At 53.5% G+C, this 25,395-nt stretch overlaps 2 protein-coding genes and 1 long non-coding RNA gene across 5 annotated transcripts in view; all 3 read left to right on the top strand.

The window, feature by feature from the left end:
• Positions 1–4,883, top strand: part of SMO (smoothened, frizzled class receptor) — a gene marked incomplete at its 5' end in the record, with an annotated part of 7,691 nt that extends 2,808 nt beyond the window's left edge. The window contains 10 exons of the mRNA XM_021384433.1: positions 119–328; positions 417–589; positions 1,093–1,312; positions 1,398–1,521; positions 1,598–1,690; positions 1,863–1,971; positions 2,116–2,301; positions 2,662–2,810; positions 2,954–3,088; positions 3,570–4,883. Coding sequence (XP_021240108.1) covers positions 119–328; positions 417–589; positions 1,093–1,312; positions 1,398–1,521; positions 1,598–1,690; positions 1,863–1,971; positions 2,116–2,301; positions 2,662–2,810; positions 2,954–3,088; positions 3,570–4,111 — 1,941 coding nt within the window. The remainder of the gene's footprint in view (positions 1–118; positions 329–416; positions 590–1,092; positions 1,313–1,397; positions 1,522–1,597; positions 1,691–1,862; positions 1,972–2,115; positions 2,302–2,661; positions 2,811–2,953; positions 3,089–3,569) is intronic.
• Positions 5,854–25,395, top strand: part of AHCYL2 (adenosylhomocysteinase like 2) — a 41,991-nt gene continuing 22,449 nt past the window's right edge. The window contains exons 1-2 of one of the 3 annotated variants that reach the window (XM_021384218.1): positions 11,929–11,943; positions 12,068–12,205. In XM_021384218.1, the coding sequence (XP_021239893.1) occupies positions 12,161–12,205 (45 nt within the window). In that variant the 5' untranslated portion in view covers positions 11,929–11,943; positions 12,068–12,160. Of the gene's footprint in view, positions 6,255–11,851; positions 12,206–25,395 lie in introns of those variants that run through there. The other 2 variants (XM_021384215.1, XM_021384217.1) reach the window with 2 other exon arrangements.
• On the top strand, positions 12,213–17,893 carry LOC110392188. The gene is made up of 2 exons (XR_002434242.1): positions 12,213–12,385; positions 12,881–17,893. It is a non-coding gene; the product is annotated as an uncharacterized LOC110392188 (long non-coding RNA).

The following is a 25,395-nucleotide window of genomic DNA, read 5'->3' on the forward strand; positions in this document are numbered from 1 at the left end:
CTCCTTCTCCCTCCCCACTCCTTCTCCCTCCCCTCTCCCTCTCCCTCCTTCTCCTCTCCCCTCCTCATCTCTCCTTCCCTTTCCCCTTCTCTCCCCCTGACTTCCCCTCTCCCTGCAGAACGAGGTGCAGAACATCAAGTTCAACAGCTCAGGGCAGTGCGAGGCGCCGCTGGTGCGCACGGACAACCCCAAGAGCTGGTACGAGGACGTGGAGGGCTGCGGAATCCAGTGCCAGAACCCGCTCTTCACCGAGACAGAGCACCGCGAGATGCACGTCTACATCGCCGCCTTCAGCTCCGTCACCATCTTCTGCACCTTCTTCACCCTGGTGAGCCGTGCTGCTGGCAGACACCACACGTGGCTGGCCCCAAAAGGAGAGCGGTCCCCAATGTCCCCGTCACCCTGTCCCACCTTAGGCCACCTTCGTCGCCGACTGGAGGAACTCCAACCGCTACCCCGCCGTCATCCTCTTCTACGTCAACGCCTGCTTCTTCGTGGGCAGCATTGGCTGGCTGGCGCAGTTCATGGACGGCGCCCGTGACGAGATCGTGTGCCGCGCTGACGGCACCATGAGGCTCGGGGAGCCCACGTATGTGTCACCATTGTCCCCAACCCAGGAGGTGTCCCTGGGAGGGTTCTTGGGGTTCTAGTTCATGAGGTGTCCCCTGGGCCTAGGGGGGTTCTTGGGGTTCCAGGGCAAGATGTGTCCCCAGGACCAAGGGACATTTTTGGTGCTTGGGGACTAGAGGTGTCTCCAGGATCTGAGGTGGTTCTTAGAGCTTCTGGGTCAGAGGTGTCCCCAGGAGGGGCCTTGGGGTTTTGGGGCTGGAATTGTTCTCAGGAGCCAGGAAGGATCTTCCGCCACTGGGACAAGAGGCATCTGCAGGAGGGTTCTGAGGGCTCCAGAGAAGCAGACATTTCCAGAAATAGGGAGAGTTCCTGGGGCTTTGGGGCAGGAGGTGTCCCCAGGAGCAAGAAAGGTCCTCGGTGCTCTGGGGACTCTTGGAACATGGGGATGCTCCACTTGTAGGGCAGGAGGGCCCCCGTGTCCCCTCCCAGTGGCCAGTGACACCCCTATCTCACTCCCCATAGCTCCAACGAGACGCTCTCTTGCGTCATCATCTTCGTCATCGTCTACTACTCGCTGATGTCGGGCGTCATCTGGTTCGTCATGCTGACCTACGCCTGGCACACGTCCTTCAAGGCGCTGGGCACTACCTACCAGCCGCTGCTGGGCAAGACCTCCTACTTCCACCTCATCACCTGGTCCATCCCTTTTGTGCTCACCGTGGCCATCCTGGCTGTGGCACAGGTAACGGGGCCGCGCGCCCACCTTCCCCTCCAGATCCCCGTTGTGCCAAGGTGGACATGGCCAGGTGACGTCCCCATCTCGCCAGGTGGATGGTGACTCCGTCAGCGGTATCTGCTTCGTGGGTTACAAGAACTATCGCTACCGCGCCGGCTTCGTCCTGGCACCCATCGGGCTCGTCCTCATCGTCGGGGGCTATTTCCTCATCCGGGGTAGGTGCGGGTGCACTGTGGGGATGGGGGCACTGTGGGTGTCCCCACCCCTGACAGCTGTATCCCTACGCCACAGGGGTCATGACGCTCTTCTCCATCAAGAGCAACCACCCCGGGCTGCTGAGCGAGAAGGCGGCCAGCAAGATCAACGAGACCATGCTGCGGCTGGGTGAGGGCAGCTTCAGCAGCGCCAGTTCCGTGGGAGTTGGGGTGGGAACGGGGACGTTTGTCCCGTGGATGCAGACATCCCTGTCCCACATCTCAACACCAAGAGGCAAAGCTGTGTTGTTGATGGTACCACTGGAGTCCGACTCAGCCAGGAATGTCCAATTCTCTTCCAGGCATCTTTGGGTTCTTGGCTTTCGGCTTCGTCTTCATCACTTTTGGCTGCCACTTCTACGACTTCTTCAACCAGGCAGAGTGGGAGCGGAGCTTTCGGGAATATGTCCTGTGAGTGGGACAGGGACAGTGAGCAGGGGACGCGTTAAGTGACGTGTTTTGAACCCCGTGTCCCCCAAGAGTCTTCACCACGTCCCCTGCTCAGGGTGCTGGGCATGGCTGGGTGTCCCCCTTCACTCACGTCTGCCTGCACAGGTGCGAGGCCAACGTGACCATCGCCACGCAGACCAACAAACCCATCCCGGAGTGCGAGATCAAGAACCGGCCGAGCCTGCTGGTGGAGAAGATCAACCTCTTTGCCATGTTCGGCACCGGCGTCTCCATGAGCACCTGGGTCTGGACCAAGGCCACCCTGCTCATCTGGAAGCGCACCTGGTGCAGGTGGGACCCCAGGGATGTCACCCCAGCGGCCACCCAGTGTCCCACTCTAGCTCTGTACCCCATCCAACTTCCCGTGGGGATGTCAGCCCAACTCCGTGCCCCATCCAACGTCTGGAGATGTTGGAGGTCACCCTTGGTCTTTTGGCCATTGGGTCAGTGAATTGTGGGGTCACAGCAGGATGGGGAACGGGGTGGCGTGTTGTGATTGTAGGACACCTCCACCCCTAGGACACCCATCCAGCGCAGTCCCCAGCCCCCGGTGCACCCCTTCCAGATGGGGACAGTCCCCGAGGCCGCGGTTGTGCGTACCCTGTGCCGTGGGCCACCACATGTCCCCACTGTGCCTCACCTCGTCCCCAGGCTGACAGGGCAGAGCGACGACCAGCCCAAGAGGATCAAGAAGAGCAAGATGATTGCCAAGGCCTTCTCCAAGCGCAAGGAGCTGCTGCGCGACCCGGGCCGGGAGCTGTCCTTCAGTATGCACACCGTCTCGCACGACGGCCCCGTGGGTGAGTGCGGTGATGGGGAGGGACGGGGGCCACTTCTCCCCGTTGTCCCCACCTTTGGGATGGATTTCCCTCTTTGTCCCCTCCGTTAGGGTGGCTTTCTCCCCCACCTTTTTGATGGATCTTCTTCCCCTTTGTCTCGGCAGCCGGTTTGGCGTTTGACATCAATGAGCCGTCAGCCGATGTGTCCTCCGCGTGGGCTCAGCACGTCACCAAGATGGTGGCCAGGAGAGGGGCTATCCTGCCCCAGGACGTCTCCGTCACACCGGTGGCGACACCTGGCAAGTCCCTGGGGACGTGAATGGGGGAGAGGAACCTGATGAGGTTCGCCGAGGGCAAGCGTAGGCTCCTGCACCTGGGGAGGAACACATCAGTACAGACTGGGGGCTGAGCTTCTGGAAAGGAGCTCCGGGGAGAAGGATCTGGGTGGGGGTCTTGGTTGACCAGTAGATGACCAGCAGTTGACCAGTGGTTGACGAGCGGTTGATCACAGGTTGACCACGAGCCAGCAGCGTGCCCTGGTGTCCAAGGCGGCCTCAGCTTTGGCCTGGGGAGGCCACAACTGGAGTGCTGCGTCCAGTTCTGGGCTCCCCAGTTCGAGGCAGACAGGGAATTGCTGGAGAGAGCCCAGTGGAGGGCTGCCTGCCCTGGGGAACGTGATGGGTTGGACTGGACGATCTCCAGAGGTCCCTTCCAGCCTCTATGATTCTGGGACTCTGTGAGCGGGGCTGTGTCCACTCTCACCATCCCCATGTCCCACAGTGCCACCGGAGGAACGGAGCAACCTCTGGGTGGTGGAGGCCGACGTCTCCCCGGAGCTGCAGAAGCGCAGCCGCAAGAAGAAACGGAGGAAGAAGAAGAAGGAGGAGGTGTGCCCCGAGCGCCGTGCCGGGCTCTCCGTGGCCCCCCAGGCCCCCAGCTCAGTGCCTCGCCTGCCCCGGCTGCCCCAGCAGCCCTGCTTGGTGGCCATCCCCCGGCGTAGAGGGGACACCTTCATCCCCGCCGTCCTCCCGGGGCTCCCCAACGGTGCTGGGGGGCTGTGGGACGCCCGGCGCCGAGCCCACGTCCCCCACCTCATCACCAACCCCTTCTGCCCCGAGAGCGGCTCCCCGGAGGAGGAGGAAAACGCCGGCCCCGGCGTCGGGCAGAGGCAGCATAATGGGGGCCCTCGATGGCCCCCCGAGCCCCTTCCTGGTGGCAGCGGGGCGACGAGGACTCGGGGCCGACGCGCCGGCTTGGCTCCCATCCACTCCCGGACCAACCTGGTGAACGCGGAGCTGCTGGACGCCGACTCAGACTTCTGAGCCCCGCAGGACGCTGGGGACAGCGGAGCCCGCCGGCGTCCGAGTAGCACCGAACGGGACGGACGCCGGAGGCCCACCCAATATCATCCGCCTGGATTTGATGCTCGTCCCAACCCAAGGGCGGGATCTGAGGATGCTCCCTGGGAGGAGAGAAGCGGGGCGCTGGTGGAGCAGCACCCCTCGAAGGCGCTGCCAGGATTTAGGGGGTGAGGGGCTGTCGCTTTCGGTGAGCTCTCTCCCCCCCCACACACATGGAGCGCTGCGCCGCCCCACAGCTAGATGGTACGTAGAGCTTCCCAGCGCTCCTGCGGTGCCGATAGGGATTTTTAACGATGATGATCAGGTTGGTTTTTTGTTTTTTTTACTCTTTGCCATCCACCGAGACGTGGCGGCCCTGCACGGGGTGCAGCAGCATCCCCATTTTTTGGGGCTCTGCCGCAAGGATCCCAAAGTGCCTTCCCGATCCCCGGGGTCGCCTTTGCTATCTGGGCGCACCAACCCCCTGAGCAAAGCTTCTTTTCTTTTTTTTTTTTTTTCACTTTTTTTTAAAGGAAAAAGGAACATGTTATGTCCGAACCCTGACGTAGGAGGACACCTGCCCTTGCTGGTGCTTTGTATCTGCCCCTTAGCCCCGTAAATGTCTTTTGAGTGTTTATTAAATCCCGGTAGGCTCACGGCTTTCTCCCTACCCCGGCCACCTCCCCGGGTTGATTTTTGCTGTGTAAAGCAGAAACCCTCCTGTATCAGTATTAAATTTGCCAAGTTTCCATTGCTGGCGGCTGCCCCGAGTTCTGGGGGGGGGGGGGGGGGGGTGGAATCGAGCAAACCCCGACGAGCTCCTAAAAGCGCTCGGGGTCGGCGCCTCCTTCCACGGGGAATCCCCTTGGGATGCTTCGGGGCTTCTTGGGGCGCTCGGGGCTGTTTTTGGGGGACGCTGGGTCCCAAATACCTTGGGGGTGGGGGGACCCTTTGCCAGCAGATGGCGCTGTGGACCAGAACGTTCCCAAAGCCACGCGTCGCCCGGGGGGGGGTGTCCTCGGAGTACAGCGGCCGGAGGTGACCCACAGCCACGGCTCGGAGCACGGCTGCCCGATGCAGGGAATCGTCTCCGCAAACACCACGTGGTTTCGAAACTCAAAAGCTGAACTGTCTGATTTGGGAAATGCCGAGAGGCCGCCCGACCCCATCGCACCTCCAGGCGACAAAGCAAAGCCCTCGATTTCGCCACCCGGGGGCCGAGGAGCTTTTCCCCCATCCCCCCCCCCCCAGCCAGGAAGGAGCGTTTCTCCCAGGAACACGCTCCGGCGCTCGGCGGATCCCGACTCCCGTGCCCCACGGTGGGAATGCGGATGCTCCGAAGGGAGAGGCACCGTTAGAACGGGCTCAGAGGGACAAATCTCCCTTCGGTGACACGGAAAGAAAGGGAAAAGCTCCAGCGGCCGAGCCGTCCCCACTGCATCTCCGCATCCCCGCTTTGGACGCTCCCTATGCCCGTCCATCGGGGCCGCCCCACGGCCGCCATTCCGCGCCCCAGCGCCGCCGCACTACAGCTCCCAGAATCCCCCGCGCCGAGGGGGGCGGGCGCCAGGGCGGTGCGGCGCCGCGCGGGGGACGCTGGGAGCGGTAGTTCCCTCCGAGAGCGGCGCGGCGGCGAGGCAGCGCGGGGGCTTCTGGGAGCTGTAGTTCCCCCGCCCCCATTGGTCGGGCGGGGAGGGGGGCGGGTGAACTACGAGTCCCAGCGCGCCCCGCGGCGGGGCGGGCCGCGAGGCGCTGAGAGAGGCGGAGGCGGCGGACGGCGGCGGCGATGTCGGTGCAGGTGGCGGCCCCCGCGGTGGAGCTGAAGGAGCTGAGCGGTCCCATGGAGAAGGGCTGCGAAGCGGGGGCCGTCCCCCACCCCTCCCCTGGGGCTTCGTGTTCCGCAGCGGAGCGGGAGGCGGCCACGGCGGCCGAGAGGCCCCCGCCGGGCGCGGTGAAGGTGCCTCAGGCCTCGGCCATGAAACGGAGCGACCCCCACTACCCGCAACACCGGCACCGCGACGGGGGGGTCGGCGTTGGGGGGGGGTCGGCGGACGGCGGAGCGGCGGCCGAAGCTCTCGTCAGCCCCGACGGCACCGTCAGCGAAGCGCCCCGCACCGTTAAGAAGGTACGGGGGGGGAGCGGGGGGGCTGGAAGGGGGAACACCCCCCGGCCCCGAACTGTGGGGCTGTCCCTGTGTTTGGAGACATGGGCTGTCCCCTCCCAGACTGGAGCTGTTTGCGGACAGGGGTTGTCATCTCCTCCCCCCCAAACCCCCGAAATAGGCACTGTGGTGGAGTTTGGGGATGTGGGGTTCCACCCCTCCCCCTCCTCCCAAATTGGCACTATGTCAGTGCTTGGGAAAGGGAGTGACCCCCACAGACTGAGGCTGGGGGACAGGGGGTGACTCCCCCGAAAGTGGAACTGTCCCTGTGTTGCGGGATGTGGGGTGAAACCCCAAAGTGAAGCTGAGGTGGCACCTGGGAACAGGGGCTGTCCTCCCCTCATGGGGACACTGTTATGGTTCTGGGGTACAGGGGTTGAACCTCCCCTAATTGGGGCTGAGGGGGGCAGGGGAGGCAGGGGGGAAGCCCCCACAAAAGTGTGACTGTCCCTGTGCTTGGGGACTTGGGGTAACCCCCTTCAATCCGGCGCAGTGGTGACACTTGGTGACACGGTCACTCCACCATGGGGACAGCATTATGGTTCTTGGGGACCTGGGATGTGTCACCCCCCCGCCCCCCAAATAGATACCTTGGCAGTGCTTGGTGATCCTCCCCACCCCCCCTAACTGCATCTGTACCTGTGTTTGAGGACATGGGGTGACCCCTGACGGGGACACTGCCCTATAGGTGTGGCTATCAGGTTGGCTTCCTGTCTCCGCCGTTATCTTGGGGACACGGAAACGCCCCGGGTTCAACAACAGGCAGCGGTATGGGAGGGGTGACACGGTGTGCGGCTGTGCCAGGCACGTGTCCGGCTGTGCTGCTGCATGCACAACCTGTAGATGTGTGTGTTGTTTGCACATGTGCCTCCAGGGGTACCTACGGATGGACGTGCACACCTATGTGAGCTGTCTCTGTGTCCGTTCAGACTTGCAGTGTTGTCCTCCCACCCTTTGGACAGGGTAGTTAATGGCTTATCTTGTTAGAATGTGGATTGGCGAACTTTTATCTTGTTAGATCTTCAGCTGTGCTGGGATTGGCAGCAAGTTTGTGTCACAGTGATTGCTGCCGAAGGTCTGTGGCCCTGGCTGGGCAGAATCTTGCCCTTTGTGTGTGCACTTTGGTGCCTCTCAGTGCTGTCACATCAAAGGGGAGGTTGCTCATCACAGCATCTGAGAATGGTTGGGTTGGAAGGGCCCTTCAAGATCACAGGGCTATGGGATGGTTGAGTTAGAAAGGTCCTTCAAGATCCTAGAACCATGGGATGGTTTGGTTGGGTTGGAAGGGTCCTTGTAGATTGTAGAACTGTAGAATGGTTGGGTTGGAAGAGTCCTTGTAGATTGTAGAACTGTAGAATGGTTGGGTTGGAAAGGTCCTTGAAGACCGTAGAACGGTTGGGTTGGAAAGGTCCTTGAAGACCGTAGAACGGTTGGGTTGGAAAGGTCCTTGAAGACCGTAGAACGGTTGGGTTGGAAAGGTCCTTGAAGACCATAGAACGGTTGGGTTGGAAAGGTCCTTGAAGACCGTAGAATGGTTGGGTTGGAAAGGTCCTTGAAGACCGTAGAATGGTTGGGTTGGTAGGGTCTGTCTTGGACCAACCCCTGCCCATTGGCTGGGATGCCCATGTAGTGCATTTATCCCAAATAGTGCTGTAATCAGGGCATTGGGCTCCACAGCCAAATTATTTCACACTCAATGTATGAATCTGGCTTTTCTAGACTATTTTCCCATCTGCTGACCCAGAAACATTGGGATCTTGAATTGAATCTTGCCAAATCGTAATGTGCTTGCTTTCAGGCGTTCACTGATCTACGGACGTCTTCAGAATTATTCCATTTCCCATACCCTTCCCTGAGGTTTGCTCGTAATTAGTGCTAAAATAGTTGGACACGCTTTACTGTGTGGAAACAGGAGAAATTCTCCCAAATGTTTTGAAAAACAGATAAACACGGAATGTGGGGTTGTGGCTTTAGAGAGGCACTCAACGACTCGCTCCAAGGCTGCCAAAGCCTTTCTCCCCCATTTCATTCCTGTATCTGTTTTTCCTTCTGTGCTGTTAAGTGAACTAACTTAAAATCTCATAGCAACACATGAAGAAAACAGAACCACTCCAGACCCAAGCTGTGTTTGGGGCCATTGTTCCCCGCTCATGCTGCAGGCTGAGCTTTTGGGTGAGTAACAGCCATGGCTGAACTTACACCTGCAGGTGTGAGTCAGGGCCCTGAGTCACGTTGGCTTGTTGGCCCAGGTTTGTGCTTGTACCACGCTTGGGTGGTGACATCCTTGCCCGTTGGCTTTGCCGGGTGGGTGGTTGCTGTGTTTTGTGTGATCTCTTAGTGTGTCCCTCCATCAAGGAGTCCAAAAGTGGCGGAGCTGGTGGCTGTGTTGTTGCAGAATCCCAGAACTGTAGTGATTGGAAGGGACCTCTGGAGATTCCCCTGATAGAGCAGGTTCCCTATGGCAGGAATGTGTCCAGGTGGGTTTTGAATATCTCCAGAGGGGGAGACTCCATTGGCCTTCGTGCCCACAGGGACACACTGCTGGCTCATGGTCAACCATTGGCCACCAGGTCCTTCTCTGCAGAGCTCCTTTCCAGCAGCTCAGCCCCGAACCTGTCCTGCTGTGTGCCATTGTTCCTCCCCAGGTGTAGGACTCTGCACTTGCCCCTGTTGGAGCTCATCAGCTCCCCCTCTGCCCAACTCTCATCCTGTCGTTAGTGTGTGCCGTTCCATCCCAACCTGCCACGGCTCCATGATCTTTAAGGACCCTTCCAACCCAACCGTTCTATGGCTCTGTGATCCTTAAGGACCCTTCCAACCCAACCGTTCCACGATATGTTTCTGTGATCCCTTTGGAACAGACCCCATAAATGTGTGTGAATTCCGTGTGATGGAGCAGAGGGATTTTTCGGGAGCCCTGCGCTGCGTTCTGCATTCATTGAGCGCTGCTCTCTGCTCCTCACGTTCCTCCAACCCGCGGCGATTGCTTCTGCCAGGCCGTAAGTGCTCCCCCGAGGCTGCGTTCTCCTAATGAGCGCGGCTGGATGAGCGCTGCTTCGTTAAATCCCGTCGCTGGGGGCCATGTGCTTTTATTGCACGCAACACCCCTGGGCCCATCTCCTGGTGGAGTCTGATTTCAGGACGTGCTGTGCTTGTGGATGCCAGGAAGGAGCCAGAACCCGAATTTTGGTTGGGTGACAGGGAAGGAAGTTGGGGGCAGCACTGGGAATAACATGGCTGAAAGAAGAAAGTTGCCTCAAATGCTGTGCAGAGCCGTGGCAGTGCATGTATTGGTTAGCGATAATCCCATTGAAACGCTTCACTTTGAGCCATCGTTAAGTTAATTCCTTCTTTCCTCCTGTTCTGTGAGCTGAATCTGGTGGAAATCCACCTGGGCTGCTAGGTCAACCCATGCACTGAAATGAGAGAAGGCAGCGAGTGGGGGAAAAAGAGGCAGAGGAATGTGAGGCAGCGGTTCTGCAGGGAGCACGACAAGCATGAGGTCAAAAATTAGAAATATATGGTTGTATTGGAGGGTGTTTTTCAGCTGACCCCTTCTGCTCACAGCCTTGAAGCACTGAGTTGCTGCAGCGCTTCTGCTGTGCTCTGGATACTTCCAGAAAACATTTCTGGTTCTGGGGAGGAAAACGAGGATGCTTGGGAAACGCGGTGCGTGAGGAATGCTCAGAAGCTGTATTACTTACCTTGCAAAAATCCACGCCGTCGGGTTGCCGTCCTGCTTTTCCCCAACTAAGAGCTTTCCTGCAGTACAAAGAGAACTTCTTGCCTTCTTTTTTTTATATCACTGTTTTTGGAAAAAGTGCATGGGTGGAGTACGTACACACACCGAAATCCTTTTTATTGCAATCGAAATGGGCACGGGCGCAGCGAGTGAAACGGAGAGCAGCTCGGGGCCGGCACGTGGCTCCGTGACGCGGTGACATTTGCAGGGGCTCTGCTGCTGACCCGGTGACACCGTGCTCTTTCCCTGCCTGGGACAAACGGCGTTTTGCAAACAGAGCATTGGAATAGCGTGGGATAAGCAGGGATAAGCCTGGAAGTGCACCCCGAGGAAGACGTCGTGTGTTGCTGCTGTTGCAAGGTAACCCCGCTTCGTCTTGGCTCGCCGCACGCCGAAATTAATGGGCTTGCCAACAGGTTTGGGCTTTCTGCTCTGAAGTGAAGCAGCGACCTTTTTCCTGGGATACCTCAGGGTTAAGTGTTCAGCAGGATTCCTGCTGGATCCCACCAAAGGAGAGGACAGCATTCCCTGCTCATGCCTTTCTCTGTGCGCTTTGCACCCTCCCAACAGGAGGGGCCCAGCGCCGGTACTTCTGCTGCTGACGTCTGAGGTCCCATAGGCAACAAGAAAACCCCTTTTGTTTTCCAGCAACTCCTGTTTCAAGTAAAGCTCCTGAATATTTCATTCCCATGCATGAGGTATTGGTGCTGTGTGTGCTTTCAGCATGCTGAGGAGTGTGTTTTGGATTCCAACGATGAAAAATGTGATATAAATAGGAACGGTTGTGTGCACCCTTCGCTTCTAGGGCAGCAGTGAGTTGTAGAGGTGCTGGGGTGAGGGCATGTCGTGGTTTTATGATTTTTTTTTTTTAATTAGTATTCCCAAAACATGACAGGGCAGCATGAGAGGAGCTGTTGCCATTCTGTGATTCTGTGATCTTTAAGGACCCTTCCGACCCAATCATCCTATAGCTCTGTGATCTTTGAGGACCCTTCCGACCCAATCATCCTATAGCTCTGTGATCTTTGAGGACCCTTCCAACCCAACCCAATCATCCCATGGCTCTGTGATCTTTAAGGACTCTTCCAACCCAACTCAACCATCCTGTGGCTCTATGGTCTTTAAGGACCTTTCCAACCCAACTATCATATGGCTCTATCATCTTTGAGGACCCTTCCAACCCAACCCAACCATCCCACGGCTCTGTGGTCTTTAAGGACCTTTCCAACCCAACCATCATATGGCTCTGATCTTTGAGGACCCTTCCAACCCAACCCAACCATCCCATGGCTCTATGGTCTTTAAGGAGCCTTCCAACCCAACCACTCTATGATTTTTAGTAGCCTAAATCTTCCATCCTGCCACACAGATTCCTTTTCCCACATTGGGATCAAACATTATCAGTCATCACACCATTACCTATTCAAGCTAAGTGATTTTTCTTGTAGTTGGCCAGAAATTAAGAATTCCTCACAATCAATTAACAAAGCACTAACAGCATGCAGAAGCTCTGCGACGACATCAGCTATTTCTGCTGTTTCTTATCGTACCTCCGTGATCGTTTTCTCATTATTTCTCATTCGTTACCTGCTCAGCCCCCCTGCAACGAGAGGGGGTTGTAGCTGGTGGGGAAAAACACTGGAGAATAACCAAGCAACAGAACAGTGGGAAGAGCACCGTGCTCCCTGATTTTGCTGTCTGGCTTCGTAATGCATTCCAGCAATGCACAGATGAGCACAATGCAAGCAGAACAAATTAGGCTTCAATACAAGAGTTGTGGGAGGAGAACTCTGTGTCTCCTTGCCAGAGCGGTGTCCTGCCTCACCCCAGCCAAGTGTGGGCTCCTTCACTTCTCCTGCCTGGTGCCAACTGAAGGCGATTTGCAGGTGGTGAACTGAAGGCGATTTGCAGGTGGCGGACTGTAGCTCTCACTCCACAGCTTTGTTGTGGAGGTGTTGTAGAAAATGGGGTTTTGTGCTGAAGTACCCAATGCAGAGAGCTGAAGGCATGTCGCTGTGCTTTTTTTTTCCTTCAGAAGGAAATAGAGAGGACCATATTTGTCCAAACAAAGCAATGTATTTAATTTTGGCTCTGCTCTGGCTTTGGCTCACCTAAAGCTTCGGGAAGGATGAGGGTGACAGACACAGAAGAAGCGCTTCCCAGAACAAAACAGGTTTGTGTTTTCCTTTTTTTTTTTTTTTTTTTTTTCCCTTTTTGCGTCAGCAACCCCTGCAACAATCCAGGCCTTTCACTTGGTTTAAATTGGGTTATTCAGCGCTAATGTTATGCAAGGCTCCTGGTTAGTGGTGTGGAGTTCGAGTTGGGAGACTACTGGAGTTGCGATGGAATTAAGGTAACCCTGGCAACCATTGTCATTAAAATCAGGTTCCTCTTGTTGCATTCCTTGCAGCCCTCCTGTGCTGGAGCAGCACAAGGGTTCTTCCCAGAATATTCCAGTTCAGAGCACAGAGGCAGTGTGTTTGAGGTGATGAACATGCCTCACTTTCTTGTTAGAACCACAGAGTATCCCAATGGAAGGGACCTGCTAGGAGCCCTGGTCAGGAATTTCCCTTGGCATGTTCCATGGCTTGCCCTTGAGCCCTGACCATGTGGCTGAGGAGAAAGAGGGGGGAAAAAACAAGATAAAATTAAAAAGGGATATAGCGTGATGACACCCTCCCACTGACCTCTGCGTAGGAAGAGACTTTGAGAAACGGGGAAGTAGGGAAGGAGGAAGAGGCTTCGCTTGGCTGTCTTGTGATATGGAGATGACCGTGGGCAAATGGCTTTGGCTGTCTGTGCCTTCCTCGTATCCAATGAGGCGATGTCACTTATCTCTTCTCTGCAGATCTGAGGGTGGTGGATGTTTCATCCACGCTGTTTGAAGACTTCTTGCAACCGCAGGACAGAGATGGACCAGTAATCCACCAGATAATCCTCTCAGTACTTTATTTCAACCCAGCTCTTGAAGGTCCTGGTGGCCAACAGCTTGACCAAAGGTTGACTGTGAGCCAGCAGTGTGCCCTGGTGGCCAAGAAGGCCAATGGGACCCCGGGGTGCATTGCACAGAGCGTGGTCAGTAGGTCCCAGTGCTGGGCTCCCCAGTTCCAGGCAGACTGGGAACTGCTGGAGAGAGCCCAGCGGAGGGTACAGAGATGGTGGGGGCCTGGAGCACCTCCTGATGGGGACAGGCTGAGAGCGCCAGGCACCTGGAGGAGAAAAGGCTGAGAGAGGGGATCTAATCAATAACAAACGCTTTCAGAGCTTGGCTTCTCGTTTTTCCTTGACTTCTTATTCTCAGTATAAATCAACTGAAACGTTTTCTGGTTTCTCCGCAGCAGATGCAGCACAAAATGACCACAAATGAGTCACTGGGCTGTCTGAACATGCAAAGCATTTTGAGCCGATGTTCCTCGTGATGCGGCTTCCCCACCGCGTTCTCTGTTGCCTCACCTTTCTGCAGGGAGATGTTAGCTACTGGCATGGGGATTGCAAAGTGCCAGGAGCAGCTGCTCACGTGGGAGATGGCAAGCTGTATTTGGGACCTTAAATTCATGCAATCATAAAGGTTGGAACAGACCTCTAGGGTCATCAAGTCTGACCGCCTGCCCATCCCCACCATGCCCACTAAGACGAGGCATGGGGAAGGACTGGAGCTGTGGCAGCAATGCTCAGGCTGATTCAAGACATGGTTTGGGGGTGGGATTTGGGGTTATTCTACCTCAAATCACCCAGTGGCAACATTGTGTGGGTGCAGACAGCTGCCAAGCCCAGGCAGAATGTTGGTCTTCTCATCCTGTGAGGATTCTCAGCTGCTCTTTCTCTTTGGGATTTGTTTGTTCTGTGCTTTCTGCCCTTTATCTTTGGTTTGAAGGAACAGCGAGTCACTAATTGTGGTGGTGGTAAAAGAGAAGTTCCCAGAGCAGTGTGAGTGTTCCATCTGTGGAGCTGCCCATGGCCATGGACAGGCCCTGGGCAGCCTGAGCTGGTAGGGGGCACCCAGCCCATGAAAGGAGTGGGCCTGGGGGGCTCTGGTGTCCCTTCCCACTCAACTGTGCTGGGATTCTATATCTTGAAGGTCCCTTCCATCCCAACCATTCTGGGATTCTGTGATCTTGAAAGACCCTTCCAACCCAACCGTTCTATGCTTCTGTAGGGATGCCTGTTCAGTCTTGTTACTGAAATATTGTAGGGCAGGGAGGCAGCCTTCTCCCAGCCATACACTCATAACCACAGAGGGGTGCCAAGCAGAATTTAGGATCCCCCAAACAAGTTCAAGTGCCCTTCAAAACGTCTTTGAGGAATTTGTCCTCCATCTTCATCCAGGACATGAAAGGCATGGCACTGTCATTAGGATCAGACGAACTCTGCTCTTTTGGTGATTTCTCTTTTTCTATGGCATTCTTGGTGTAGAAATCACTTCTTTCTCTTTGCAGGTGTAGAAGGAGAGTGGCATGCCAGTCTTGGTGTTGGGTTGGGATGGACGCTGCTGCATCCTCCCTTCTTTCTTGGAGTTGGTTTAGTGCCATTCCCCATGCAGGTCCTTGGCACTTCCCCGTGTTGTAATGGAAAACGAATTAAAACCCATTCCTTTCCGTGAGGATGGCGCTGCCTCTTGGGCAAATCCGTTTCTGAATTGTCTGAAAGGATCAGAAAAGTGTTCTGGGTGAACACCAGCTTTAAATGCTGGCTGTTCCTTTTCATATCCCTTTTGCTGCTCTCCTTTCCCATAGGCACAGCCGTCCTTGTCTGATTTCTGAGCGTCTGAACGCACGTGCAGCCCCCAAGCCCTCACGTTTCCTTCCCTTTAGTCAGCTTTTGAGCAACTCTGAACAGAGGGAAAGCAGAGAACGTGCTTTAAAGACAAACAGGAGAGGACGAGAGCTGAGCCACCTACCAGGCACCTCACAATGCATCAGGCAGAGCCTCAATTACCATCGTGAGGGTTTTGCTCCCTCATTCATCTCACCGATCCGCACCTTTTGTTTTCCCTCCACGTAAAATACATTCAGGTCCTCACCCACCCCCGTCTGCAGAGCGGATCATGGAGGTACACAACTGAGAAGAGTGTGCTGCCAGCTCCGGGTGTCTGACAAACGTCCATTTCTCTTTTCTTCCTGGAAGTCTTTGCTTCAGCGTAAAGGCTGCGTGCTGTGATAACGCAGAAGCGGACAGTGTTGGGTTTTAGCTATTTCAGTTATTTAACTGCAGAGTTATTCTTCATGTGAACTGCTTTGGGAAACCACAGCTGTGTAATTCAGGGGATGGTGTCGTGAGCCTTAAAGGGGCGGTGCTGGAAGGCTTCAAGCCTTGGGTTTTTCTCATCGGTGTCAAAGAATTGCTGAAACCCAAACGCAAGCCATTCTGTGGTTCGGCCATCTTTAAAGTCCCTTCCAACCCAACTGTTCTGTGCTTCTGTAATCCTACAGACCCCACTCTGTACAACCCCGTGGTGCAAAAGGCAAGAAGTGTTTCCTTGGGAAAGAGCTGCAAACAAACCCGACAGACGTTTAGAGAAATCCAGCCCCCGTTATTGGCAGGCACGCTGCCACTACGATAAATGCTGTGAGATTTGTGCCCAGGGTGTGAATGACTCACTTAACACTTGATATGTTGCTGCTCACAGTCTGTGCTTTGTGGGATTTCCAGGTTTCTGGAGGTGTGAGGCGTGCGCTGGCTGTGGTGCATCACAAGAGCCGCCCCTCGAGGCTCTCCTCCGGCTGAAACCGTAACGCCGGGAGTGATGGAGCTCGGATCTTACTCTCTGCGCTCTGCTAAGGAGCAGGGATGGAGTTAGAAGTTTGCGGGGCTACGGATGCTTCTTCCTGCTGTGCCCTCAGTACTGCTAGCTGCAGTATTTGGGTTGTGTAAGGGAGCTTGTCCGAGCCCATAGATGCATAGGGCCTTCCCACACTGTGCTGGTTTTCCAATTCAGCCATCCATCGGTTTCATCCATGAATCAGAGAATCACAGAATAGTTGGGCTGGGAGGGTCCTTCAAGGTCATGGAATGGTTGGGATGGAAGGGTCCTTCAGGGTCACAGAATGGTTGGGTTGGAAGAGTCCTTCAAGGTCATGGAATGGTTGGGTTGGAAGGGTCCTTCAGGATCACAGAATTGCTGAATGGTTGGGTTGGAGGGGTCCTTCAAGATCACAGAGCTGCTGAATGGTTGGGTTGGAAGGATCCTTCAAGATCACAGAGCTGCTGAATGGTTGGGTTGGAAGGGTCCTTCAAGATCACAGAGCTGCTGAATGGCTGGGCTGGAAGGGTCCTTCAAGATCACAGGGCTGCTGAATGGTTGGGTTGGAAGGGTTCTTATGCCCAGGTTGGCCCCGTCCAGCCTGAATGCAGATCACTTTTGGGATCACCAAAACAAAGAGTGATCATCAGTGCTTATTCATTAACTTTGAAATCTGCTCATGGTACTTCGCAGTTTTCATGGTGGTGGTTGACAAAAACATCTTTTGGAGGCTGAGCCCAGGGTAGGAATCTCTTTGGTGCAGTAGGTCTCCATGAGGTGGTTGCAGGCTGCTCTGAAGAGGCTGTAGGTCACCGTGAGGTGGTTGAAGGCTGCTATGAAGAGGTTGTAGGTCATTGTGAGATGGCTGTTGGTCACTGTGAAGTAGTTGTAGGTCACTCTGAGATGGTTGTAGGCTGCTATGAAGAGGCTGTAGGTCACCATGAGGCAACTGTAGGCTGCCGTGAGGTGGCTGTAGGTAAATGGTGTCCTTCCCCGTGTGGCCTATATCCAGTTTTTCCAAGAGACATCAGATTTTTTTTTTTTTTTTAACTCTTGTTCAGTATTGCCTGCTGTAGATTTCAGCACCGCCCTCTGCCACCAAAATCTGTCGGTTTGGGGTTTCTGATGCTTGGAAAAAAAAAGACAATCTTTGGTTTTAATCTTTGGTTCACAGAGAGAGTGAAATGTGCTCATTATTATTTGCCCATTCCAAGCACAGTCTGGATTTGATGCTTGGTCTGAATTGGAAGTGACAGCGTACATTTCTGAAATCCATTTTAGTGTTTAATGCTCTGTTGCAAAAAAAAAAGAAAAAAGAAAAAAAACATAATTACAGGTAATGCTATGCCCATTGGCTTCGGTAACTCTTGTCTCGAAGGCAGCGCTCCCAGACTTTGTGTTGGGTCTTCTGCTGTTTTTATGGCCCAACCGCTGCAGTTGTGATCTCGGATAGCAGCCTTGCTCTCTGCTGAACGTTTGAAAAAGTGCTGATTAGCAGAAAAGGGCTTTTAATTGTGTGGTTGATGGGCTGAAATATGGTGGGGGGTGATCTCTTCGTCCCATGCCCTGTGATAAATTTGCCATCTCCTGGTTTGAAGACTGGAGAAGGGTCATCTTTTGGTGTTCCTTCTCATTTTCACTTTTGTGAAATCCCTTAAAAAGACACAGTGATGCTCTTAAATAGAACTCGAGAGATCGGGGGAAGGACATTTGGGTTGAGGAGTAATTTTTTTAAGCAGTTTGGAACAGAGCTGCTTTATTTCTTGGAGGCTTTCTCGGAGGGGGATGACGCACGTCTGAACTCTGCACCGAAAATGACATTGGCCTCCATTCATGTTGCAACAAGCGCTGCTGTCTGGCTGCCATTGGATTGCACTTCAGAGCAAGGTCTGCCTCAAATAACAGGTCTGAACAGATCGATATCTGACCCAACACCCACACATCAGTGCTGTGTTCCTCCAACGCGACGCCGAGGCCGTTCCTGACCCCGTGGGGCACTTGGATCCAGTGATGGGCACGCGGAGCCTGCAGCCGTTTCAAGTTGATTGGACACGCCACGGGTTTAATTGCGATACTCTGATGTGCACGATTAAACACGCTTAACCCTTGGGTGGATGAACAGCTTGACGTGAGCCAGCTCCAGGGAGCCTCCGTTGCAGCCTTCCAGGGCTTGAAGGGAGACTGCAAACAGGAGGAGGGCGACTTCGTATGTGGGCAGAGGGTGACAGGACACGGGGGAATGGCTTTAAACTAAAAGAGGAGAAATTGAGGTCAGATGTGAGGGGGATATTCTTTCCCCTGAGGCGGTGCGGCCCTGGCACTGCTGCCCAGAGCTGTGGGTGCCCCATCTTGGAGGTGCCCGAGGCCGTGGATGGGGCCCTGGGCAGCCTGATCTGGGGAGCACCCAGCCCATGGCAGGGATGGGGCAGGGGGGCTTTGAGATCCCTTCCAACCCAACCATTCTATGGTTCTGTGATCACCTCAGTTAATGAGAAACAATTTGGATAAGATAAATTGTCACAGGTGGGGCGCACGTAGAATCATACATAAGGTTGGGAAAGACCCCTGAGATCATCAGGTCCAACCACAAGCCCCTAAACCACGTCCCCATGTGCCGCATCTCCACGTTTCTGGAGCAGCTCCAAGGAAGGTGACTGCCCCCCATCCTGGGCACCCTGTTCGATGCTTCACCACTCTGTAGGGGAAGAAACTTTCCCGAAAACCCAGCACATCCAGGGTATAGCCAGCTCGTGAGATCTGAGTGCCGCGGGCAATTTAAGTTATAAATGCGTGTTTCTAGCTGCTCTTGTGCTTAATTTAATGACTCGGCCTTTTGTGTGTGCACTTCTCCATCTAGAATCAGAATTTTTCTGTTAGGACAGGTCTGGAAGACTTAAAGCTGATATATGAGCATTGTGTTCTGGGTGTAGGTAAGGAGACGTGGCTTGGAGGACGTCTCTAACCTAAAGTCCTTCTGGTTTATTGCACTTGCTGGTGGCCTTGGCGTTACCAGCTGCTTTGTTTCTGTACGCACTACGGCGTTGTTTCTAACATACGTAATTGTGAAAAGAATGAGCATGAATGCGATCCTGACCTTTTAGAAGCAGTTCAGGTCGGCGTTCTGGGACAGATCTTAATCTCACCTCTACACAAAGTGCTGCAGAGCTGCTGGCTCACGGCTGCATGCCGGAGTTTGGTTGGTGCCATTGACTGCGTGGGAAACCAGCGAGGTTGGCTGGATCCTTCTCGTTCTGTTTGCTTCACTGGAGGTGTCTGACGTCCACGTTCTCATCACCAAAGCAAGGGTTTGAAAATCCTGGCAGTTTGTCTGTGAGGGGCACCCGAAATAGGGCCCTGTCCCCGCTGCTGGGGGTGTGCCCCTGTCCCAGGTGTGGGGTCAGGGCCACATTCGTGCATCCCCTTCTTTCTTCATCAGAGCAGTGTGGAATCTGATTTAATTGAACCTGAGGCACCGTCCCTTCAGGCCTGGAGGGAATCACAACTCATTCCCATTTACTGGCACCAGGAACATCACAGAGAGGAGCTGGCTGAGGCTGGGGGTGGTTCTGCTATTAACCTCCCACGTTTCCCATTAGCTTGGACTTTTCACTCCGCTTTTTCTTTTTTTTTTTGCAGAGAAGCCCACCCACGTGTGCTTCTTCCCACTTCCCCCCATTATCTCTGTAGGTTATGTCAAAATGCATGGGCATTCTTTGTTCAAACCGACGTCACTTGGAAATTTTGCTCTTTCTGATGGCTCCTTTTGCTTCTGCCCTGCTTGCTAAATACCGTTTCAGAGCTCCAGGGTTGAGCAACAAGGAGGTTGCTCACAGCATCTATATGGGAGAGAACAAGCCAGAGCCCATCTGATGGAAGTCTGTGATGGCTGTGGAACAGTTAGTGTTTTCATTCTGCTGCTTCTATAAACGTCCCCCAAAAAGTAAGGGGGGAAAGAAAAAGTGAAGAACGCTGTTTGATGGCGTGAGCTTCTAAACGTAGAGAGAGGTTGTTCTGTTCTACTTTGATCCCAGATTTGGGGGAGGGGGTACTGCCCAGTGCGTGCCCCTCCTGAAAGGAGGGGAGCAGCTCATATGTTGGGCTCCTATTGGTATCTTTTTAAGAAGAGATACGTGGAGCATCTGCTTGATTCCTGTAGTGATTATTTCATGATTATTTTTTTCCATAAGGCGTTGGTACATAAGGGGACGACTCCGTCTGCATAGACAGAAGGAAAGAGGATTTGAGGGGAGCACGGATGAGGGAGAGCTTTGGAGAAGGATGCAGAGGACTCTATGAAACACAACCAACAGAGCTTTGGTGATTATTTATCGCTTACATTCATTTCAAACAACGGAATGAAGCGACCTCTCAGTTCGGGAGGGCTCTGGGACAGCTGACCCTCAAAGCAGTCACTGCCCTTGGGGACTGAAAGCATCAACCTTGAGCTCCTCTAATGGGAGTCTATCTCCTTATGCCCTGCTTATTTTTCTGACCATTTTCTCTCGTTGAATTTGGAGAGAAGTGATACCTGCAGTTCTTGTGACATGGCACGTATTTTTGGTCTGATTTTCTTGACTGGGGAAGTGAATTGGGGCATTTATTTCCACCAAAGACAAATGATCTGTGGTAGAAATGTGTCCCGGTGAAGTTTCCCGAATGCAGCTGTGTGGTTCATCCTGTCTGCATGTTGTGGATGGATTATTTCTAACTGCATTCAGTAGTGTTATAAGAATCATAGAACCGTAGAATGTGTTGGGTTGGAAGGGTCCTTAAAGATCATGGAACCATAGAATGCATTGGGTTGGAAGGATCCTTAAAGATCATAAAACCATGGAACAATTGGGTTGGAAGGGTCCTTGAAGATCATAGAACCATGGGATGGTTGGGTTGGAAGGGTCCTTGAAGATAACAGAACTGTGGAATGGATGGGTTGAAAGGGTCCTTGAAAATCATGGAACCGTGGGATGGATGGGTTGGAAGGGTCCTTAAAGATCATAGAACCATGGAATGGTTGGGTTGGAAGGGCCCTTAAAGATCATAGAACCATGGGATGGTTGGGTTGGACCCCAGAGCTCCCCCAGCCCCTCCCTGCTGTGGGCTGGCTGCCCCCCACCAGCTCAGGTTGCCCAGGGTCCCATCCAGGCACATCTCACCATACCTTGCACACATCACACACTGGTGCATTTATTCAAAACACAAAAATCCCACTCATATCTCACAGTTATTTGGCACTCTGGATCCATTTCCTGTAAAGGATTCAGGATTTCAAGCAAATAAATACCACGTCAGCTCTTGTTCTTGGCTGCTCAGCGCTGTCATAACTCAGAGATTGGAACAGAAGCAGAACTCAGTGTGTTTTGGAAGCCTCAGGAATGTAGAGTTTGGGCACCCCCATGGTTCAGACCCAAACTGGTGCTTGTATTGCTCTCAAGACAATGCATCAACATCCTTTTGTAAAATCTGATCTCAAATTGGAAGACTTTGAAATTAGTAACCATGGAGATGTGGCACTGGGGGGGATGTGGTTTGGTGGGCATGGTGGGGGTGGGTTGGGTCGGACATGGTGACCGTAGAGGTCTTTCCCAACCTCAGTGATTCTGTGATTCTCTTTAGGGACGTGGTTTGGTGGGCATGGCGGGATGGGTTGGGGTTGGATGTGGTGACCTTAGAGGTGTTTTCCAACCTCAGTGATTCTGTAAATTATAGAATGGCTCCAAACGTGTTCTCCGTGCCGTCCTTGAGGCTGTGTTTGGGCCAGGTTCTGGTTTCAGTGTTGGCAAGTCATCGTTGAACATGGGTTGGACGAAGAGCAGAGGTGGAGAATGCGTTCCTGACCTCGTGAATCGGGCTTTTCCATGCACTGAGGCGCCGAGCACTTCTGACAAATGGTTCCTCTGGGACCCACGGAGCCTGCATCGCTGCCGGCATGTGCATGCTGCTGGCTGCTAAGTGATTAAAAGCGTCAATTAGCAGATGGTAATAGTGCTCGTTAAACTTGATTTTGCTGAGGCCTGATGAACCTGGAGACGCTGATGTCTCATTGACAGTGACTGCGTCTTTTCCTCTGTGGGCACGTTTATTCTGTGCTGAGAGGTTTTTGGTTTTTTAATTTATTTTTTTCAAATCTGTATTAATAACACACGAGGTTGTACTCCATAGCCCTGGTGAGACGGGGGGTGAGTGCGGCGCCAGGAAGCTCACATCATCCTGGGCAAAGGATGCGATGCGAGGAAGGATGGGAGCGCCTTGTTTTGCTCGCTTCACGTTTTCATTTCTGCTAGCAGCGCTCAGTAGGGCACACAAGGAGAGTTTATGGGGTATTTGTCTGCTCTGGGAGTTCCTGAATGCTAAGAACCTGCTTTGGATGAGGCTGTTAAGAGGACTCGTTAGTAAGGAGGATGAATGACAAGAATTTCCTTGCTTTGATGGCCATAGCTGGGGGCTGGCCAACCAGAGCTGTGATACCATGCCCAGGGGGATGTAAGGCAGCGCTGGAATGGGATCCTCCTTTGGAACACCCAGCCCTATGGACCCGACGTAGGTGTGACATGAGGGCAGGGTGCGGTGGCAGCTGCTGGCAGATGTCACCTCCGTTGGTGAACCTGCTTGGGGCCCTCCTGCTGGGGGAAGTTCAGATGGGAAATAAGGAAAAATCTCTCTATTATGAAGCAGTCAAGCGGTGGAACAGGCTCCTGGCAGGGTGGTTGGTGCCCTGTGCTTGGCAGCTGGGCTTGAAGGGGCCCTTCCCAGCTGAGCCGGTCCATCCTGAGATCTTTCTGACCTCCTGCACACACTCGGAGTGTGGAAGACGGTGCCTACATCTGCTGGTGACTGCATGGATCCCATGTTGTAGGATCACAGAATCGTTGAGGTTGGAAGACGCCTCCAAGATCATCATCCCAACCCATGCCCACTGTGCCCACTGAGCGTGTCCCTCAGTGCCACATCTCCATGGTTCTCGGTTGGGGTGAAGAGTTGCAGGACGCAGCGCAGGGCGGCAGTAATCCCTCCTGGGAAAGCTCCTCCGTGTCCCTCAGAGGACCTGTCACTTAATTCCCATGGGAAAATGGAACAGAAGGGGGAGGCGGCTGTCGCTGCCTATTGAAGCGGCTCAGCCTCTGATTACGCCAAGGTCCGCTGATTAAAGCTTTGCTCGTTAACTTCATTTTCCCTGCTTCGCTGACAGCCGAGCGGCGCGTGACGCAGTGAGTGTCATTTCCAGCACCAATTTGGGGTGTTCGCAGTGAACCTGGGAGCTTGCAGCTTGCAAGCAGTTGGACTTGGTGATCCTTGTGGACCCCTTCCAGCTCGGGGTGCTCTGGGATGCTGAGCAGGGAAGCTTTTCCATCTCAGATATCCAAGTTCTGGGTTCTCCGTTCTTGTTTTATTATTGGGTTGGGGTCTTTGATTGGGTTATTGGGCAGAGATTTGGTTAGAGGCCTCTGGAATCATAAAATCATGAAGGTTGAAAAAGACCTCTAAGATCACCAAGTGCAACTGTTGACCTGTCACCACCATGCCCAGTAACCACGTCCCCAAGAGCCACATCTACACGTTTCTTCAATCCTTTTTGTTATTATTTTGCATTCCTACCCTTCCTTCCTCCACCCTCCATGGAGCTTGAAACAATTTTCCAGCTCTCTTCCCAAATTTTCATCCCTTATTCATGTGCTCAAGCAATGCAACGCTGTGGCTCGCTATTGGATTCTCTCTTTTCTTTTTCGTCCCAAGGCTGCCGTCAGAAGCAAGCAGGAGCACGGCAGATGGCAGCGTACCAGGATTAAATGGTTCTGAGACTGTGGGCTGCTGCTGGCGGCACAGTACTTGGTGTATGGGCAAAGCATTCTGCCAGCAGAGATTTTGGCATGTTCTCAAAGGATTGGTCAGCCTGCCCAGGGCGATGCATATACAACATGGGTTTAGGCTTGCAAGGGAATGGCTGTAATAAGATTATCATCTTTTTTTTTTTTTTTTTTTTCCCTTGTAGTGTTTCTCTTCTGGCTGTGGAGGGGCAGCTGGCATGGGATGTGCAGAGCCTTTGCTGGGAGTCAGATGGATCAGATGACCAAAGGTCTCCTTGGCCTTTTAGGTCCCTTCCGACCCAACCATTCTGAGACCTTTAAGGTCCCTTCCAACCCAACCATTCTGAGACCTTTAAGGTCCCTTCAACCCAACCATTCAGTGACCTTTAAGGTCCCTTCCAACCCAANCAACCCAACCATTCAGTGACCTTTAAGGTCCCTTCCAACCCAACCATTCTGAGACCTTTAAGGTCCCTTCAACCCAACCATTCAATGACCTTTAAGGACCCTTCCAACCCAAACATTCTGTGATTCTACGATCTTTAAGGCCCCTTCCAAGAGAAGCTGGTTTTTTTTCTCTGTGATCTTTAAGGTCCCTTCCAACCCATCCATTCCATGGCTCTTTGACTGTAGGGTTCGAGCATTCCATGACTCAAATGATACCGTGGGTCAGTTAAAGCCAGTGCAGGTTTGCTGCAGTGCTGCCTTTCTCACTCTCCTGCCCTGTGTTTCCTCTTGCCTCCTCTCCAAGTTTAATTTGACCAGAAACACATGATCCCAGTAATTCTTTCAGCCAATATTCAAAGCAAAATCTGCGGTCAGGATGTTAGGGTTTCTGATGGCTGGTAGCAGTACTGGATGCAATGGTTCAGTTGCAGAAAACCTGTATAAGACTGCAATGCCAGGAAGAGTAAAAAAGAGCAAAATTGTGTGAGGGGACACACACACAATGCCATGAAATTAGATGCTCAGCCTCAGGTTTGCTGAAGGAGCTGCTGGGCTCTCCTGGTCCACATTCACACCCTGCGAATGTGACCAGATGAGTTCTGCTTTTTTGGCATTTTTCCTGCAGGCTCTTCTCTCTCCCTCTGTAGGAGAACATTTAATTTTCCTTGGAAACCTCATGGGGAAAATCAGATGTTTTAAAAATAAATTTCTCTCTGATGATAAAAATCTAGCATCGGGATCTCGTCAGCAGCCTGATTGGATCAGATCTGCATCCAAAGCATTACTGAAGTGCTGCTGGGTGTTGCAGATATCCATATATTCTGGATATTCCTTACTTCAAAAGAAATAGCTAAAAAAAAAAAAAAAAAAAAGAGGGAGCTGAAAATAATTTGCCTAAATGACCTAAGCTGTTATATTTAAATTTATTCACATGATGTATATGGTTATAACTAAAAAAATCGGACAGGACATTAAGAAAAAGTCCTGACAGTGAGGGCGGTCAAACACTGGAACTGGAACGGACCCATAGCGGTGTGGGTGAGGCCCTGGGCCCGGCAGCGTTCAAGAAACATTTTAGTAACGCCCTCAGGAATGTGCTGTAATGTTTGGTTATCCCTGATGTGGGCAGGCACTTGGACCTGATGAGTTTGTGGGTCCCTGTTGAGTAACTCTTCTCTTCTACTTCGTTCCATTCTTCTCCGTGCTTCTCGTCCATCCTCCTCCTCCTCCATCCTCCTCCTCCTCCATCCTCCTTCTCCATTCCATCCTCCTCCTCCATCCCATTCCATCCCATTCCATCCCATCCCATCCCATTCCATCCCATTCCATCCCATCCCATTCCATCCCATCCCATCCCATCCCATCCCATCCCAT

This window comes from Numida meleagris, chromosome 1 (assembly GCF_002078875.1).
Source record: "Numida meleagris isolate 19003 breed g44 Domestic line chromosome 1, NumMel1.0, whole genome shotgun sequence".
NCBI classification, from domain to species: Eukaryota; Metazoa; Chordata; class Aves; order Galliformes; family Numididae; genus Numida; species Numida meleagris.